Source organism: Ostrea edulis, chromosome 2, assembly GCF_947568905.1.
Source record: "Ostrea edulis chromosome 2, xbOstEdul1.1, whole genome shotgun sequence".
NCBI lineage: Eukaryota > Metazoa > Mollusca > Bivalvia > Ostreida > Ostreidae > Ostrea > Ostrea edulis.
In genome coordinates, this window is record NC_079165.1 from 36,560,160 (window position 1) to 36,580,289 (window position 20,130).

The following is a 20,130-nucleotide window of genomic DNA, read 5'->3' on the forward strand; positions in this document are numbered from 1 at the left end:
GTACTGTTATCAAAATATACAAGGCCGCCCGAATGAAAAAGGCTAATCGAGGGGAATATAAAGAAATGTTTATCTTTTCTCATTTTTTTCTCTTGCATTAAACATGATTCATACAATCTCTTGCTGTTGAAGTTCTTCATTACGGGCTCCGTAACACCAAAAATGGTTATTTTATGGCGTCTCTTTGCATGTCTAACGATGACTTAGAGGAAAACTGATGAATGGCAATTGTCAGTTTTACAAATTTACATAAAGGATGGTGAAAGTAGTACCGGCATCGCGTTAGAATACGTTTGGGATATGAAATCTGATTCAGTTTCATAAATCATAACATAATTTCATTCCATTTTGACGCTTGACAGAGAAAAGGACTATCATGATAAAATTGATCAGACAAATATACGGATAGAGGCAGGATATTTTTTTATATTAAGCCTATCTATGATGTCATACATTTTGTCAGTTTTAAAGTATTATCTTTGCATTGCCGTCCATTGATTGGAAGTTATTTTTGGCTATCTTGTGAAGCTGTAAATAACTGATACAGTGCGATTGTATTCATTATACATATGTCATATTGTTAATTTTATCCGGGGGAGGGGGAGCAGTAAAAATAAAAATAGTTGTGATAATTGATAATTTTTACTGCCACCTGGAAAATTCAAACTTTACAATATGATATATAGGGGGAAAAACAAATGAAAATCATTACACAACTTATCGAAACCTATTTAGCAGTTCCCCCTTCTAATTGGTATTAGATTTCCAAAGCGAAACATTTTGACAATAAATAGGGATTCGGTCTCATAATTTATTGCATGATTGTTAACGTAATCTGAAGATTATTATTATTAATTAACCACCCCCAAAACGTCATATCCCCTTCGGCTGTTACCCTTGATATGATTTTTTTCTTGGGTGAATAAATCTTCTTACATCTTCGAATATCCCTTCCTATCATGCAATAGACCTTGATATCACACATCAAAGGGAGTTATGAGTAAATCTTTATAACTCTCAGAAGTCTCTTCAGGTTTCGTGATCAAAAGGGGTGTTCCTTTGTTCTGATATGTTTCTCCATAATACATGTATGGTCTGGAAAAATATTCTTATCATTTTATCAGAGATTTTAACAAGAGACTTATGCTTCAGGGAAACTAGAAACTGTCTAAACGTAAGTCTCTTCACTATAGAGGTATGGCCTAAAACAAACAGATTATAAGTATTGGCTAACTGGCATTAATCTAAAGTCCTGTCACACTTTCTAGTCATCATCAACATTTGTGTATTGTATAACCCTCCAAAATTTCTCCATTGTTAAAGTAATTCATAAAAGTGTTTTAAACTAGTTTTTTTATTGACATGATAAATGACCTTGTTTCAAAGTCAAGGCATTGTTTAACCGAAACCTTTGTGTCAAGTATGAAAGAGATAAGCGGTAATTTACTGGCAAAACTGAAATCTCAAATTAAAAATATAATTCTGATTGATTTAAATGCCAAATATTGAAAACTACTTGAAAATCCTGAAATTTATCCTTCGTTTTTAATTGTCTTAACCTTAGATTTCTCATATACCGAAATGCTAACTGTCTAAACCAAAGTGACATGTTAAATATATAATGTGTTGTCATAAATAAGACCTGTCAGAGAGAGAGAGAGAGAGAGAGAGAGAGATCCATAATTGTCATTCACAGTCGCAAAGGTGCACCGCCACTATTGTCATATGAATAAATCACTATTGTTATGCCGTGTTATTACTAATATTATCATTCTTATTATAGTTTACTTTATTTGATGTCCAGTATAAAGATTTATTTCAAATATACATGTACGAGCCATAGAACTTCACATTAACATCAGAACTTCTGGTTTAGGGGCCACAAACTCAAAAAATTTGCAGAAGCTATCTAGCTCTTTATGACTATGCAAGCCATTTTTCTACAAGATATTCCAGAAAATAGAAGGATTAAAAAAAAAAAAAAAGTTTATTCCCCCTCTCTGGGACAACAGAAAAGGTAATTCATTGATTCTACGTGGCAATTGTGGTAACAATTGGTTCAATGGTGTCTGAGAAAATGAAAACGTTCAAATATTAACCTATGACGACGAACAAACATACTACATTAAGTCTACTAATGATATGTTCTTTTAAGCATTCATTTAGATTTCGCACTTTATTTCTCAGTTTAAATAATCATGATAAGCAAACACTGTGTGTTCTGTTTATTAGATTAATATGGGGGTCTAGCTCCTATAGTTATACGAGTGTGAAAGGTGAAGATAACGACCAGTGATCAATCTCATAACTCCTAATGGAGGGTTGGGCAAACACGAATCCCTGGACACACCAGAAATGGGATCAGGTGCCTAGGAGGAATAAACACCCCCTGTCGACCGGTCACACCCGCCGTTGCCCTTTTATCTTGATTAGGTAAACGGAGTTATCCGTAGTAAAAATCAGTGTGCCAAGAACGGTCCAACAATCGGTATGAAACACGTCAGACAGCATTTGACCCAATGATAAATAACCATTTAATTTGTCAAATTACTTTATAATATTGAGTAAAAATGGTCAATCTTCATTTTTCACACTTTAATCTCATTTGCTATTGATCACAGATGAACATTTTCGCTGTGTTTTTGGTCTGTAAACATATGCAAATTTCAAAAAGTGTAAATTTCAATATACATGTATTTATGTTTGATGATCAGAACACGGTGGTAACAAATAATGTCTTTTACTATGTGGCATACCGTATGCCATATACCATCTTTGCTGGCCAAGGGTTTTCGGTCCACTTTGCTCCCCATAAAGTTTATGGGGAGCAGAATGGACCGAAAACCTTATACGAAAAATACCATTGATGTACGGTTTATCTTTCATAGACTTAGTGCAAGGAAATACAGCGTACATGTATTATACAATAAGCTACATGTACCTATACGAAAAAGAGACCTAATTTTCGGGATACTTTATACATTTACCAGAAATAATTTTAGACAGCAAGGAGATATTATCTTATAAAGCAATGTATGGAGAAGCCATTCATTTAAACCCTCGAGCGCATCCAATTTATAAATACAAATATATGTCCCCAATATCAATCATACGAAGAATAACGAAAAATTATGTGACAAGAAACACCCGAGAGAGAGATTTTTTGGAAGGTGAGTAAAGCTTCATATGTCGGAATATTCATATTCACTTATATTGCTTGGGATCCTAATCACTATATATAAGAGTAAAGGTATAAAACTCTTTTCACAGGGTACCTTACTTTACCGTCAAAAAAATATATAAATGTTTTTGATAATACTTTGTTGTCTTATCTATTTAAGGAATGAAGCTAATTTTGACCTATGTTATACGATATAATGCTGCACATTCTATGTATTAGCTTGTCGCAATGCTCCAATACTCTGTTTAGTCATATAGTGCCAGAGCCTGGCTAAAAGTCGACCAAACATAATAAGCATTTTTCCGAATTCATATCTGCATATCTTAGGAAGTATACGGAATTTCGGGATGAATTTTGGTAGCAATGTAAATTGATTATGTGTGAATATATAAGAAAACAGAGAATAATTTTATACCATTTGGTTTATTGTTTTTATATCGGTTAGCTTGGGTACTGTACCCTATATTTAGAGTTTTGTACCTTTACTCTTTAATAGTAAATTCGAACCCAATCGATATAATTTGTAACGTCGTAATGCTTATGCATTATCTCAGTAATGTGTTCATTAGTGAAGTATTAGATCAAGGGGCCTGGATAAATGGTACACGATTTTTATCCCTGTTTATCCTTTCCAGTAAGCAAATAAATCAATCATTTTTTTAAAATTTAGTTCTTTCATGAAGGTACATGTATATTAATATAATTTATCCTTCTAACTGTTATTATACTGGCACCCTATCCAAATACTCTGAAAGTAGGATAGTCAAAAACTTTATATGGCTTCAAATATGATAAATAGAACCGAGTTATGCACTTGAAACTGTCGGGGTAAAGAGGCACAAAATAAGAAATGATTAATCACATGTAACAAACATTTATCCAAAATACCGGCGTAAGAAAATGAATACTGTAGATAAAAAGCACTCTAAATTGTTTGATCGACATATACATGATGATGATATATGTATTTTGTATATTTCAACTTATAATTAAAGCCCTCCTTTAATTAAAACTATGTAATTTTATCAACCGTTCTTTTTTGAAATCTGATAAAACTAATGCTGTATCCAGTCCTTTACAGCTTCACTACACGATAAGTATTCTAGTTTCTGTCATATCACTTTTACTGTAGAATTTTTGGGGTGGTTTAGATATAAACATGACAATTTGGAAAGACTTGCAATATGATCATACTTGAACTAGCCTAATGGTGGATAATACATTCAAATTACACGAATCTAACGATCTATTTAAGTTATCTCCCTTGATAAGAATATCTTGAGAATAGCTTTCCAAGGAGAATATCTTATGATATATATATATATATATATATATATATATATATATATATACACCCCATTCCGGTGTACTGTCTAAAAAGAACATAATGAAAAATACATGATTTTCTTGATCTATGAAATATGGATTATGATTCAGCATTTCTGTAATTAAAGAGATGTTACCTCGTCTAACGGTATGTAGTAAGTATTTGAGATCCAGCATATATTGTTTGTGTAGTCCACATGAGTACCCGGAAATTCTGCCGGACACCAGCATCGGATGGGATCGCCGACGTACTGGCGGGCACTGACCACCACGGTAAAGATGATAAGAATGCCAGTGGTGTAGAAATGATTGAGTCGGTCTACCAGATCATCATCATTCCGGACCTTAACATTGGCTACTCGACCAACAGACCCAATGATACTGTCCATCCTACAACAAGAGAAATAGGGTCAAATACTGATAGCATCTGATGTCTTCAAATGTGAATCAAGCGCACATGCGTTCACCTCTCACTGTGATGCATTAGGGAAGGTCTACAAAATACTTGGGTAACAAAATTTTGATATGCATCACAATGCTTAATTACGTCACTGATACGTTTTTGCACCATTCGTAAATAAAAGCACTTAAACTCGTCAGGTAATTCAATTTCCCATCTTCGAACGCATTTCTCACGATCTTATATTTTGACAAAGTACACATACGATTGTCGGAGGTAACTTTTTAAGACGGTGAAGAAGAAAAAATAACCAGTGGAGTCATTTTCTTAAAACATCAAATACAATATACAGATATGTTAGCAAATCATAATTTGTTAAACTTCAAACATGGAGTTTTCACTGTGAGTGAATGTATTCTACAATCTATGCTTACAAGTAAATTCTATTTAGAAAGAATATTAAATTCATTGAATACGATGTACAGCGGTAGATAAAGGAATTATACATGTACAACAGCGGCTCCATTTTGCTTTTCAAGTTGAAATGCATGCAAAATTCCTCTGTTGATATGTCAGGCAGTCCTTTATCTCTTCAGCTGATCATTTACATATAATACAATTGCACCATTTGAGCAAATCAACGCTACATATAATTTATATTTGCATACCTTTCTTCCCGTCCATATCTCTACAGATAATATAGACTTCTGGTCTCGGATTTCGTTACTTTTATCAAATGAATTGAATTGTTCTGAAACCGTGTGTAATATATAACATCTCAACGTAACCTACGTCCAGTAACTACCCTCGCCATCAATTTTAGATACATTTATGATAGGGATACAGGTTATGGACTTGCAATAACGACCATAAGTGTATGATTTCGCCGCGGGTGCTATTTCAATCTCTTTGTTTCTTCATAAATAATGTATAATTATTACCGTATAAACGCCTGACGCAGTAAAGCGCGTCGAAGTGTATTAACTGTTAACACTAAAACTCTACCGTAATTCAATTATAATTATCACGAAAATTGCAATTTCCCTGTTGGTAACGAAGAGCGTAGTTGCTATCAATCATTAGATATTGTACACTATGGCAAATCAATGACTTTTGGCATCGGTTAGGCGGGTTGAGCTGGTTTAAAATGCTAGTATTTCAGTTGGCCGAATTATTTCAAATGGGAACTAAATGTATCAAAGAAAAAAAAAAACATCCGAACATAGTAGTTGTTAAGGTGATATGCACTTTTCCTTACAATAATGATAAGAGGATAAAAACCCGAGAGATTTTTATCAAAGGATGTAGCCAGAATCCCTTCCCCTCGTGCCATTCCTATCCATATTAATGGATTTAATCTCATTCAATACATGTAAGATATACAAATATATGCAATGTTTGCGGATGCCGAATGAATAAAACATGGCATCGCAAGATAATTGACCCCATTTAAGTGTAATTTACGATTTTTAATCTTGATCAATTTCAACCATTGACTTTCCCTTTGTATCTCTTCATCAGATCTTACACTAATGCAAATGGCAGACGAATGCAGATAATTCTAAATATTTACATTTCCAATGTTTTGCCTATCTTTACAAATTGTAATGATGGCCATTTCCTCGTGAATGCACTGCAATTGTGAACAATGCGCGTATGAATCTTGATAAATATAATACTATACGTATATTCTACCGAAAGGAAATTCTGACAGAAACGAAAGCAAATTGCAAATGCAAAAAATTATTTCATTTCTAAAAAATACACGAGGATATGAACTGCGACACTTCACACCGGCAGAGGTTTTGTTGGTGCTTCGTGAAGTATACCAACGTAAAGCGTTGCAGTTCATACCCTCATGTATTTTCAATGCATGTGATTTCATTGCATTTTTTAAATGCGCATAAAATATGCAACTCATCGAAATACATGTATATCTCGAGAACAGTAATACAATCAAAGTACTTTTTTTTTTTATTTCCATTTGATGTCAATCTTTCAGCATATACAGTGTAACATGCGCTGATTTAGTGTTGGGATCGGGTGGTCCGGACCCACCCACCCACCCCCCCTTTTTTTTTTAGGAATTTGCAAAATATATTTCAAATTGCATGAAAAACTGAGTTATTACATCTGTACGATAAGTAATGAGGATGGACTATCATGAAATAATTGCTAAAGTGTTATCAAACGAAGATATACTGGACATGTTTGTTTAAAACCCTTCTTTTCTTACAGTTGACATATTTACCGGTGACTGACGTAAGACTTTTATTTATCCTCGATGTTTGACCACATGATGGGATTCGACGTATTAATACTTGCACCTTTCACTGTTTTCCCAACAACAAACTTCTGGACAATATAAACCATTGTCTGACAGTATTATACAGCATTGTCAGAAAGTCACTGACGTTAGTTCAGTTTAGATTTTCACTACATCATTAAAAATATCATTTATCAGGCAGGGAAACCGAAGATTTTGTCAACAAGTCTCTTTGACTAAATAACACCACAATCCAGAAAAAAAATCAGCACATGTTGAAACGTTTAGTCATCTTTTGTCTCCTTGGCATTGGAAAAATCGGATAAAATGGCAATATGTGTCGTGTGGGTATTTCAACCCCGCCCCTTTTCCTTTTGTACTGTTTCAATGATCACTGGTCCATAACGCTCAGAAGCTCATTTTAAAGGGACTGGAGGGTTTTTTTTTCTTGCCAACAGTTCGATCCCCCCTTGAAAAAAAAATTCCTGGATCCATGCATGCTATGATCACATTTTCATACTAGTTAATCAGATTCCGCTACTTGAACCCTTTGTATATCGACTTAATGTAACATTTACACCATTTTATATCGACTCAATATTATATTACCAAGATTTGTTGTCCTACTGTGTGCTAATCAAGCATCTTCCATACACATTACTTTGTGATAATGCACAGATGTGCACCGGTAATCGAAACCATGTGCCACCACTTGCAGGGATGGATCACATCTCCGACACTGGTTCCGTCTCAATATCATACCATTCAATTACTCATTATTAACACCATGCACAGAAACATCCAGATCTAGTTTTGTACGCGCATGTGTTTACTAGCAAAGGAACAGTATTACGAAATGAATTATTTGTCAACACTACAACATCTACAAAACAAAAATCATTCAGTTAACTAAGACCTTAGATCGTCCCTTTCCACATATGAAAAGTACGATTTCACAGAATTGGATAATTTCATTCCATATAATGACCAGACTTTGCATTCATTTCCTGACTGTATACGATTTACGGTTAACTCTTCTAATTGTCGTGTCAAATTCAATTACGAGTATGTCCTAAAATACAAAGGTTAATTATTAAAAGTAATAAAACTCGTCACCTATTTCATTTCCTAGCTGGACGACTTTATCCATTCTAGATCCGATTGCAATTACATCCAAAGTTTGTATCAATATCCATAGAAATCAAGTCGAGACCACTGATACAATGTTACGACCAGTCTACCAAAATCTGTAACAATGTGTACATATCCACGTTTTCATCTCCGATGAATTTTGACGTTAATGATGTTTTAGAGGTTGCCCGTCTATCAATTCCTCGTGGAACCTTGTCAGCACTGATCTTCTTATCCAACTTTTCTGCGAAAAAATCTGATTGCACGCGCGGCGCTCGTACGCAAAATAAACAGATCTTGTCAATATTTATTCCAGTAGTTAAAATAGATTTTAAGTATCCTAGGTGTAATTTCCTGGTGAAGTATTGGACACAACTTCAGAGTATTGAGAAACACAAGAAGAACCCCTTGCCATGGATATGACGTAATCACAGTAAAGGTTGAAACCACCAATCCCAAGACGACTAGACCTGACTCCGTATGACTTGTATTTGAATGACATAATTGGCTTTGTTTACATGGTTTTGCTCACAATACCTGCAGAAAGCTGTGTGAGTGTTATCTGCGCAATGTTTGAGATTATTTTCGAAACGTTTGATTGTAATCTTTTAACACAGCTTCTTCTATCCCTTCACGCAGATGATACTTTTTTCCCGAAACGGTAAGTCGTGCACTTTTTGTGTAAAATGTAAACTAACCCGATGAATATCGACAATGAAACTAAACAAAATCTTCGGCTGCAAGTCCTAGCCATGTATACATCCGCAAGTTTAATTTATTAAACATGTTATATACTTTATCGAAAGAATCTCCCAGTCTACACATTCAGTAAAAAGTATTAATACTGAATACAATGTAGTGCTTGCCAAATGTACGTTGTAGTGATTTTTCAGTCACATGACTGTAATTATTTGTTGAAAAGATGATATCAACTGTTGCATAAAATTATTACAGGAAAATTAAAGAACTTTTACCTTATAGACTGAAGATTGCACCAAAGAGAAAACCATGCTACCACTTAGATGCCTGGTGTAGTTTTTGAATAGCTTTGATCAATCCCTTAACCTAATAAATGTGGACTTGTATGTTACTTATTAGTACAATAACTGGCACTTCATTTAGCATTTGTTTGACAGTAATCACTTATCCGCAATTTGAGCGTTACATAACACGTGGTGTCTTGGGGAAAAGATTCTGTAGGTTCTGATTAAACGTGCGGTGTAAATTGTTTCGTCATAGGTCATAGGTTATTGGGTTCTCAGATGGACACTACTATCATGCTACATGTAGCTTTTGATTTTCTAAATTGTTTATTAAACGTAATACTGTATATTTCAGTTCATACAATATTCTATTATGTGTAAAACATAAATGAATTAAAATGAAATAGCCTATGCAAGTATACAAGGCAGTGAAGAAATGTATCAAGAATTACACATAGATAAAAATAAATAATCTATTTCTGTGACAAACAGAAATTTCTCCTCTTTTCATATATTTCGCAATCACAGGATGATGTTATTTCCGTTGTGGTTTAAGATAAAAACCAATCGTATCATTTTTCCAGAGCTAAGAAATGACAGATGGAATGAATTTTTTTCCCAGTTCAAAAACTGCTAAATTGTCGACTGACGTCAGCGTGTATTATGAATTCATTTCTGTCACAACTTAGATAAAAATACTACTGCGAACAGGGATTTACTAGAATTGAGAACACTTGTTTGAAATGTACTCTGAATAACCAATTTATGTCTACATGTATGTAGGTGTCTTGAAATAATACCCCAGTCGGCTCTAGAACTTCAATAGATTGATTTTCTTCAAGCCAGTTAATATCAGATGGGTATCAAAGTAGCTTCAAGTCGCTGTAGGATGATTCACCTCTAACGCATCATCCTTTTCTGAGTTTATCAAAGATCTCTCTCTGAAAATTGGGTCTAATGACACAAAATTAATCATTTTGCGCCGACTGGTTTGTCAATGCTATATCGACCTCGAATGATTTTTTTTTTAATTTTGAAAATATTTCAGTACTTAAACAAAGTACAGACACAGGTTTATATTTTAATTTTTCCTTTTTGAAAGTATTCTCGAAGATACCAACCACATCACTTAGGCGTGAACCTCTGATGTGTTACTCAGCTTGCTTGTAGAATCTAGAAACAAGTTGCAGTATTCGTTATGTGTTTAAATTCATTATAAATTTAATTAAAAACCAGTGCATTTAATTAGTTCTGCAAGTAACTGAACACTTTCTATCAACACAACTGACGTCAAACATTCTATGATTTGTCCAAAAAGTATTCAAAACCTTCTGGGAGTTTGCTCATAAAAAGTACAGAACCTTGCAGCAACTATGTAACAAACAACCCCTACCAATCCATGTTCTGCACTTTAATATGCGACTCAGTCTGGATGCTGTATATCCCGATAATTACATAAATTTGTAATATGTAGAGAATTCACGTGCGGTCTCGGGAGATGCGAGAGTCAAAACACACGAAGTGAACACGTGCCTTTAATAATAAACCGGGGAGAAGTGTCGAGAGGTAATCCGATTAATATGATTTTTGATACGATTGGTATTTTACCTGCTGCGATTTGTTGTTGTTTTACGAAGTGTTTCTGAAGAATTTTTATTCAAACGATATCGACATATAAGATACTTCGTGTGTTTTCATAGTTTTTAAAGATAAGATATCGTGGTTTGAGGTGTTTAGTCCGAGATAATTTTCTTTATTGCAAAGGGTTATTTCTCTCTGAAAAAACACTCGTCAGTGTTTAAAAGATACAAAGCACATGCGCATAACATATTCATATCAATTTCCTACGTACATGTACCTATGGATACAATGGGTAAGTGTGAAATCTTTATAAGTTTTAAAGGTTTGCATGTATTATATTCATTTGCCATATAATACCAGTAATTGCGAGCAAATTTGAAATAGTGAATTGAAAATACGTGAAATAATGACATACGTTCCAATTATGGCACACTCTTCCCTCCTCGAAGTTGGTTAAAGAATTAATTCTCAGTGGATATAAAATCATTTATAAATAAATTGAAATACCCGTAGGTTAGCAGTGTATAACAGGAATCTAGAAGATGTTTTGAAAATGAAATGTCTTTACACTGCTAAATGGAATGTTTTAGACAAGTGATGCATCATCATTAAAAGTAGTGGTTTTATTACGCATATTTGATTCTAATGCCTGTTTGCGTTGATTACAATTTGGTCACCAAAGTACATTTTGTTTTCCTATGCCATGCAGAACTCTTCGTGCTTTGAGGTTTCCAAGGTTTCCCAAAAATAGGTTCGTTAACAAAAGTTTCCAGTTGTCAATAGGTAATTCAATTATGCGTTTCCTACTTCCAATATCTTTTATCAAATCAAGGTTACCACAAGACGGATAGGCTACCAAACATAATACAAGTCAACCTATATATTATGCAGACGTATTGTAAAGAGCTATTCAGCAAAACTAAAATTTGGTTTTCCATCTCAAGACATAATTATATTTTTAAAAAACTGTACTTTTTACAGCGATAGGCTTTAGTATGGTTATTAAATTTTATGTAGGAAATTATCATGCATAGACCTAAAGGATTTTATGCAGAACTATCAGTACATACATTTTGAAATGGAGGGAGAACGTTTTGGAAGAGTTTCCTTGCAAACCATAACACGGGGAAATGGCGTTGAATGTTTGTACGAGATTTCCTATCGTATCATTTAGTGATTCAAGAAAGTTATGATATGATGCACCTGAACAAAAAAAAAAGCAGTTTGCTCTCGATGAAGAGAGTAGTAGCAAGACATTGGTTGGAGTATATTAAAAAGTGGAAGATAAAAATAGCATATTACATACATGCCTCGCGAATGAATAGCTGCATGATGCCCCGTCATGACGTCACAAAGGTCATCTCACGGCTTCCACAAATTGGGGAGAATTGCGAAAAACACACACACGATGTAAAACACAGATAAATGTCGTGGTAAATTAAATATCCATTCTGTCACATCTCAGAAGGAATTTTATACATTTGTAATGTCAACCAATGTCGGAATAAACTACATAATCCAGCTATCAAACATAATTGATTTCGTGTCATTCGACGATTCCACAAGCGGCATATCTCTCCGACAGCCTCTATGCAATACTTAATTCAGTCGTATGTCCCATGCTTGTATCGACTAGCAAATGCCAAACGATCACTGGATAATCTGCAGAGCATTTTTGTTTTCTTGGAAGGGATTGAATTTCGTAGTGAATATTAGCAAAAACACAACAATAACGTAACGGTTAAGAACAATTTCCATAGCGACGAAGACAATTATCACTTCACAAAGTGGTTTATATACGCTGTCTATGATATGTAAGAATAAAATAGAATAGCGAGTGAAACAAGGCGAAATTTGTAGGGAGGGAATGGGAATTGTAGACGTATTAGAAAACGAAAAGATTGGAGAGAGAGAGATGTATTACGTTTAAAATTAGATGAGAAAGCAAGCAGTGCACCACCAACACTAATTAACAGTGGCGTCTATTGACCCGAAAATAGAGTCAGTCACCCTCTTGAACCTACTGAAATCATAGACACTGAACCCTTGATTGGTTAATAGAAAGCATATATAGCTTCGTTTCAGTAATTACTAAAGATATAATTAGTCAGGAGAAAATATTATTACCTACAACAAACGAGAACATGTTTCTATATATTGTATAATTCTGGAGGGAAATAATTCTACCTGACATTTGCATCTCTGTTTTTCCCTTTATATGTTATTCATAAAATGTTAAATGTTAGACATGAACAAAAATGCCTGTATAGCTTCATTTGATGCAATATATATTTGCAGTTTGATTTTGAGTTGTTTCGTGTATTTGTGTCTTGTATGAATGATGAGCATGTAACGACAGAATTCCCATTGTCAAAATATTGATGTGTCCAGGACAGTTTCGTTTGTTCTTCACCACATTCACACATTAATAAGCCGTCCCATTTGCATACAGAAATTACCTATTTGATATATCATAAGCCGATTCAGTAAATCGTATTTTTCGACATCAAGATTGGCTTCCACCACGCGATCTCCCAAGAATTTATTCATGATGCAAGATGGAAGACGGATGGGAAATATTTTTTTAGCTCAATACATACAAAACCCAATGTTTTGTTTAAGAGCTATTATGTCAAAAAATAATTTGAAAACCTGCCAACATCTGACATTTTTATATTAATTCGTACACACTGTTTAAACATACGGAGCTACGAAATAAGTTCACTGTAATTAGATTTCAAAATAATCTCCGCGCTAGCTGATCTTCAGTAAGGAATAAATGTGATCCTAGGTATTCAATACTTCCATTCTTGTGATTGTCAGTATCGTGACGCATCCTGAAGAAAACGAAATTGTATGGCCGTTACAGATGTGCGCGGTTGTGTGTCTGTTTGCATGTGCTTGCATGTGAATAGGATGACTTCCTATTTATGCTTAATACTCACTGTCTGCTAGTGTTTTTAACTTCACATTCTTATTTAAAACATATAATATAAACGTGTAAGTAATGCAAATTTAGATTCCCATTCAATGTTGAAGAATTCGTTTTCAACTAAACGTACTGTCCCCAATCTTTTTAAGTCAATCATATATATATATATATATATATATATATATATATATATATCATCATGCAGTAACAGACATGTATGCGTACCTACTCAGGGCCGTAAATTAACCTTCAATTTGGAGGAGGCAGGAAATTAGGCGGGGGTCTGGGGGACGCCCAGGCCCCCAGACGCTGAGCACATTTTGTGCACACTGAACACGTTTCGTGCAAAATCCTTGATTCTAGGGCCTTCTAAGATGTTACTTGACTAACTCATTCTTTTAATTCTAATGAACTTTAAATTTTAATTTTTTTTGGCTCAAAAGTTGGAGGAGGCAGCTGCCTCCTCCGCCTCCATGTAATTTACGGCCCTGCTACTGAACATTGTATGTCACAAAGGGGCCTCCTTTGTATGGAAAGTTATTCGGAACATAAAATGTTTATGGTTTTTATTCTATAAAGTATAAATATAAGGACGAGGTGTCTAGGCTGTTTGTACTATGAGGGATATACAAACAATGGAAGCCTGAGAAATTTCTGTATATTAATCGATTATACATGTACGACTCCCTGCCCCCGGTGTTTATATACCCCGATAATACAAACAACCTAAACATTCACTCCTTACATCAAATCAGATACAGTTGGCTAACACTTAAGTCGGGTTTCTTTTACAAGATTTCTTGTAATTACATTTCAGCAGTATATTGTAAACATTCTTATAAGGGAGTAATAGTTTTTGAAATGTGCTCATGATTTTCATTAAACCTTTTTCCTTTGATATACCCAATGAGTGACTTTAATCTGAAGCCTTGGAAACAAAAATGAGATTACGGGTTAATTTGACTTCATCACTCATAATATTCGCTTTGTTCGGTAAGGTAGTTGTCGGACGTGGGACATAAATTCATCCATCAAGTTCTCGAGGTTTTCGGGTTTCTTGTAAGCTGATTAGTTTTACATGTTCGGCATGATGTATCATGCAAAAGCCCCGACTCTTAAACGAACTACGTTCACATACATGCTCTTTAGTTGAAGATGAAAGAACTATTCTCTCAAAGGGATCCACACTCAATCTGTAGTAAATGGATCACTAAGCCGTCTATATATATATTCAAAGGTTAGACCAATGATAATTAAATGAACTATTTACAGAGCTGAAAGCCGTCAATGTACGTGAAGTGCTTCGTGCATGGAAAGATCAGAACTGCAACAATTAAGGATAAATTACACACGTCCTATTTATCATAAGGCTAAGACGTTCATTCTGCAGGACTTGTCATGTTTCCCCCAACGATTTTACGCTAAACTTGAGTTTTAAATCTTTTTTGTTTCGTAGCCTATGCTAAATTTTGTATATACAATATACCGTTGTACATATATGTTTCTGCATTACCATGACAATTATAGGAACATGTAGTGCATCAGGAGAGGAAAGCGAAAGTAGATAGAGCTTGTCTCGATTCCCTTTGTATGATTATACGCCCTCAACTCAGTATAAGGAATCAGTACGAACTTAATTCAGTGTACGACATCAGTATAGACTCACCTAAGTAATGTACATAGCATCAGTATATACTCAACTTACTGTACAACATCAGTATAGACTCATCTGATACAAAACATCAGTGCATACTCAACTCAGTACAAGACTTAATTATGGACTCCACTCAATGCACGACATCAGTAAGGACTCAACTCAGTACAAGGTACCATTACGGACTCAATACAAGAGATCAGTTTGGACGCAACTCAGTGAACGGCATCATATAGCATTGCAGACTCAATTCAGTGCACGTTATCAACAAGGACTCAGTTTACTACAAAGCATCAGTACAGACGCAACTCAGTACACGACACCAGTAAGGACTCGACTCAGTACAAGACATCAATACGGGCTCAACTCAGGACAAGACATCAATACAGACTCAGTACAAGACATCAATACGGGCTCAACTCAATACAAGATTCAACCCAGTACACCAGCACAGATTCAACTCGGTGCATCATGTCAGTATGGACTCAGCTCATTACATGACATCAGTACGAACACAGTTCATTGCACGGATTCAGTATGGACTCAGCTCATTACATGACATCAGTATGAACTCAGTTCATTGCACGGATTCAGTATGGATTCAGTTCACTACACGGCATCAGTATGGACACAGCTCATTGCACGGAGTCAGTATGGACTCAGCTCATTACATGACATCAGTACGAACTCAGTTCATTGTACGGATTCAGTATGGATTCAGTTCACTACACGGCATCAGTATGGACTCAGCTCATTGCACGGCATTAGTATGGATCCAGCTCATTGCACGAATTCAGTATGGACTCAGCTCATTGCACGGATTCAGTACGGATTCACTAACAGTGTTATTGAGATATTTCTAAACCATGTACACTAAACGACGAGATACTGTAAGACAAACAGTTTACTATATTTTGCTGAAACATATGCACGTACATGTACATTCTTAAATGATTTGGAATATTAGGAAAAAAGATGATAATAGGTAAGAAACCATCATGATTCTATGAGAGATCATAATCCCACAGGGTGTTTTTTCATGTTTTATTCCCACTTGCAAACTTGTATAGAAAGCGAATTTTACATTTGGACTGAAACAAGACAATAGTGAAAGGTCCCATTGGTGAATAGTCTTTTTTAAAAAAGTTGCACAGCTTCAACATATGGAGAGACTGTTAAAGTTTGAGTCTCATGCAAGGTGAAGATAACGAACAGTGATCAATCTCATAACTCCTACAAGCAATACAAAAAAGATAGTTGGGCAAACACGGACCCTTGACCCTTGGACACACCAGAGGTGGGATCAGGTGCCTAGGAGGAGTGAACATCCCCTGTTCACGGGTCACACTCGCCGTAAGCCCTATATCCTGATCAGGTAAACTGAGTTATCCGCAGTCAAAATCAGTGTGCCAAGAACGGCTTAACAGTCGGTATGAAACACGTCAGACAGCATTTGACCCAATGATAGGGTGTATTGACGAACTAGATCGTTATAACGACCATAGAATTTGCAAAATGCTGACTTCAATCGAGACTGTTGAAACCCCTGTACCATCAACTTGTTTGTCAGTAGCTTACCTCGATTTAAAAACTGACTATACAGAGAACAAGCTCTTGCATGTGAAGTAAACATATGCAAATTGTTTATATTTTAAATTCAAAACATTAAAACTTTTATTCGTCGTAAGAGAAAATATGTCATTGGATTTTTTTCTCAAATGGTATTTGGTAGGGGTCTTAAGCTTGCTAGAATAAATCATTTTACAAAAGTTCAATGATTTCTTTCTCTACTGGAGTAGTATTTCTTGTACAAGCCAATGGTAGCAGAACAACACTTTCAACATAGTCCACAGAATTACAACACTGAAAACATTTTTACTGATGTTGTGTCAAGAATCAAAGGTTTTGCAATGTTTTCACTATTTTATACAGAATTGCATATTTTACTTATTCTATCAACACTTTATATTAATTAACAACAGTAGTTAAATCAGGGATGAGCTAATATTATGAAAAGGAAGTGATGTTTTCGAAACTGCAATGGTTATTGTGTTTTAATTTCTACTAGTTCGAATAGTTTTCTTGTGCATGCACAACAAGCGTACAGTAAATGTTCATGCACTTACACTCACTTTGGAATTTCAGAATCATAAGCGGATTTTAGAGTTCCCTTATTTACTTTAAGTAGCATACCGGAATATGCACAAATATGTACATTGAGCAAGAAGAGGTTTATAGTATGCATTAATTCACGTTTCATTTACAAGTTTCTTGCGTGCTACCCAATCAATTTTCCACCATAGATTCTGCATAAAAGTAACAATTCTTCATATGCTAAACATCATCGCAAATCAAGCAGAATGGTAAAAAGTTTGATAAATTAATAAACTCTCTGTAATATTAGAGAACAAAGTAGTTCAAATATTGCGCGGGGAATCCAATCCCCAAGCCCATGAACAGAACGTGAGATGCCTTAAGTTTCCTATCGCTTTTACGTCTGGAAAAGATGGAATAGAATGATCTAATCTATGTCTGATCCCATTCCCTTTGCTGCGCCAATCACTAATATTATACCACATGACACATTTCTTCCAACAGAGCAATTGATTTTTTTTTTCAGTAAATTTTCCTTGTTTAAGGTCAAGGCCTTGTTGCACACAAAACGTATTGTGAAATTCTTAGATTTACCATATTCCAAACCATAAAACACATACCAGTGTTCTGTCATTATTCCAGACCATTCAACAATTTAGCAACGTCATAAAAGGGTTCTCTTTTGATTAGATCCCTATGAAGCATCCATTGTTACATGCACGGTCTATTATGCTAAAATGCTTCACTTATTTGAGAGTTATACAATATTATTCTACACATGTCGTGATCATCGTTATTGACACTTAGTTATCCCCTGCAGCTCGGGGATAGTTTATATAATAACCACAACTCTTATGATCTAAAACGTACTTTAGTTTTATTATTTATCATTATCAAATTTTGCAGTTAGCAAAAGCATTACTAGTATGTACTATATACATGCATGCTATATGTATTAACATATATTTAAGAAAATGTCTTTCAGGATTTGAAAGTGCGTGAGATGAGATACTTAGGAACTCTTCAGACCGCAATATTTTGATTTGATTCAATGTATATAATATACTGGATGTGATAACTGTATGTAATATTTCTGTGAGAGAGGTCAAACATCGAAAAGAAGGGAATGGAGCAACACAGTTCTTAAACGGTGCTTTATTCCTAACGAGGTTAATTAAATATCATAATTAAAATAATATTATCTCTCAGAAATCAACTTGAAAATGATTAGAGGGTTCAAAGTAAGGTCCTCTCAATTCTGATTTTACTGATTAATGTAATAACACAAAGGCATTATATTCCTAGGAATGAGTATAATGTTACGAGGAAAATTGGAAGGAAAGGATATGAACCACATTGTAATATAACTAAACGGGACAGCTTATCGCATTTTCAGAGTTCATTAGTCTGGGATTTGTATATTTGGCTTGCTTATCTTTGAGACTCGATTACTTTTACCGATGGAAATAAGCATAACTGTTAGCACAAAATAACGAAGAAAGGGTTCCTCCTAAAAGCTTATCAAGTTTGGGAAAAAAAGAATCGGTTTGTATTACTAGTCGGCAATCTTGCAAAATCTGTAATGAGCGAAAAGGTGGGATAGTTTATTAGCTCTTTTTGAATGCTGTTCAAGCAAAATTGAAAATACTTCGCCCACTTATACAGAAATCACTTTTGCTTTCAGGTTTATCCTGTTCAAGGTTTTGCAACTTCATGGCAGACAAGTCGCATGGTGAAATATTCTTGGAAACATTTTGAGAAAAATTTGAGACGCGTTCTCGTACATGGGCATCTGTGAAAATCACAGACAAAGTATATCGTTACATAGAGGAACTTAACAATGTAGACAAACAACTACAATAGTCGATTCTGTTGTTAAATTTCGCTGTTATTTCTATGTGAAAGATAATTCAGTTAAAAATTGTACACAAATAAACTTCTTGCATAGTTTCTTAATCATAATGTACATGTAAACAAGATATCTGGATTGAGTCAAAGTTTGGTATTGGTCGTGAGTTTCTTCTTTTCAAATTATTATAAAGACAGAAAGCGTACCCCCTAGAATGCCACAACTCTTTTAAAAGTTTGGTTGAAAGTCAAGTGGGTTGGCGTTGACTACTTTTATGTCACGTGATTAAAACGGTGAGAAACAGGATTTCATATTGTATAGAAAACACAATATGGCGAGAAAGGACACGATACACCTAGAATAAGGACCTGTTGTGGCCCCTATTTTCACTTCGATTTTATAATAGCAAATTCAGGTTTTCAGAAGAAAATTACATACGTTTTGGAAATTTTGCATATATTTAGCTTACAAATACAAGTGTGTCTATGTACCATTTTTATATTAAAGTTGCAGCTGATACAGGGCGTATAAAATACATTGTATGTAAGTTTTAAAGGTAAGCAATGGTGCGTCCTACATTCAATGAAGCAACATATCTTTCAAAGTTTAAAAAATGTTCTCCAAAAATGAAGAATTTCGGAATTTTCATTAACTTCGTAACCTTCCTGTAAACTTGGAATATGTTAGGTGTTAAAACTGATACTTATCTTGGGATAATCAGTTCTGTCCATAT

General features: G+C 34.7%; 1 protein-coding gene and 1 long non-coding RNA gene across 11 annotated transcripts in view; one reads left to right on the forward strand and one right to left on the reverse strand.

Annotated features, from left to right (window-relative positions):
* Window positions 1-20,130, reverse strand: part of LOC125678231 (innexin unc-9-like) — a 105,554-nt gene that overhangs the window by 5,009 nt on the left and 80,415 nt on the right. For 9 of the 10 annotated variants that reach the window (XM_048916509.2, XM_056153901.1, XM_048916505.2 and 6 more), the window contains one exon: window positions 4,645-4,897. In XM_048916509.2, coding sequence (XP_048772466.1) covers window positions 4,645-4,896 — 252 coding nt within the window. In that variant the 5' untranslated portion in view covers window position 4,897. Of the gene's footprint in view, window positions 1-4,644; window positions 4,898-12,174; window positions 12,696-20,130 lie in introns of those variants that run through there. The other variant, XM_048916503.2, reaches the window with a different exon arrangement.
* On the forward strand, window positions 6,615-9,782 carry LOC130051645 (uncharacterized). Its single transcript, XR_008799914.1, has 2 exons — window positions 6,615-8,965; window positions 9,286-9,782. It is a non-coding gene; the product is annotated as an uncharacterized LOC130051645 (long non-coding RNA).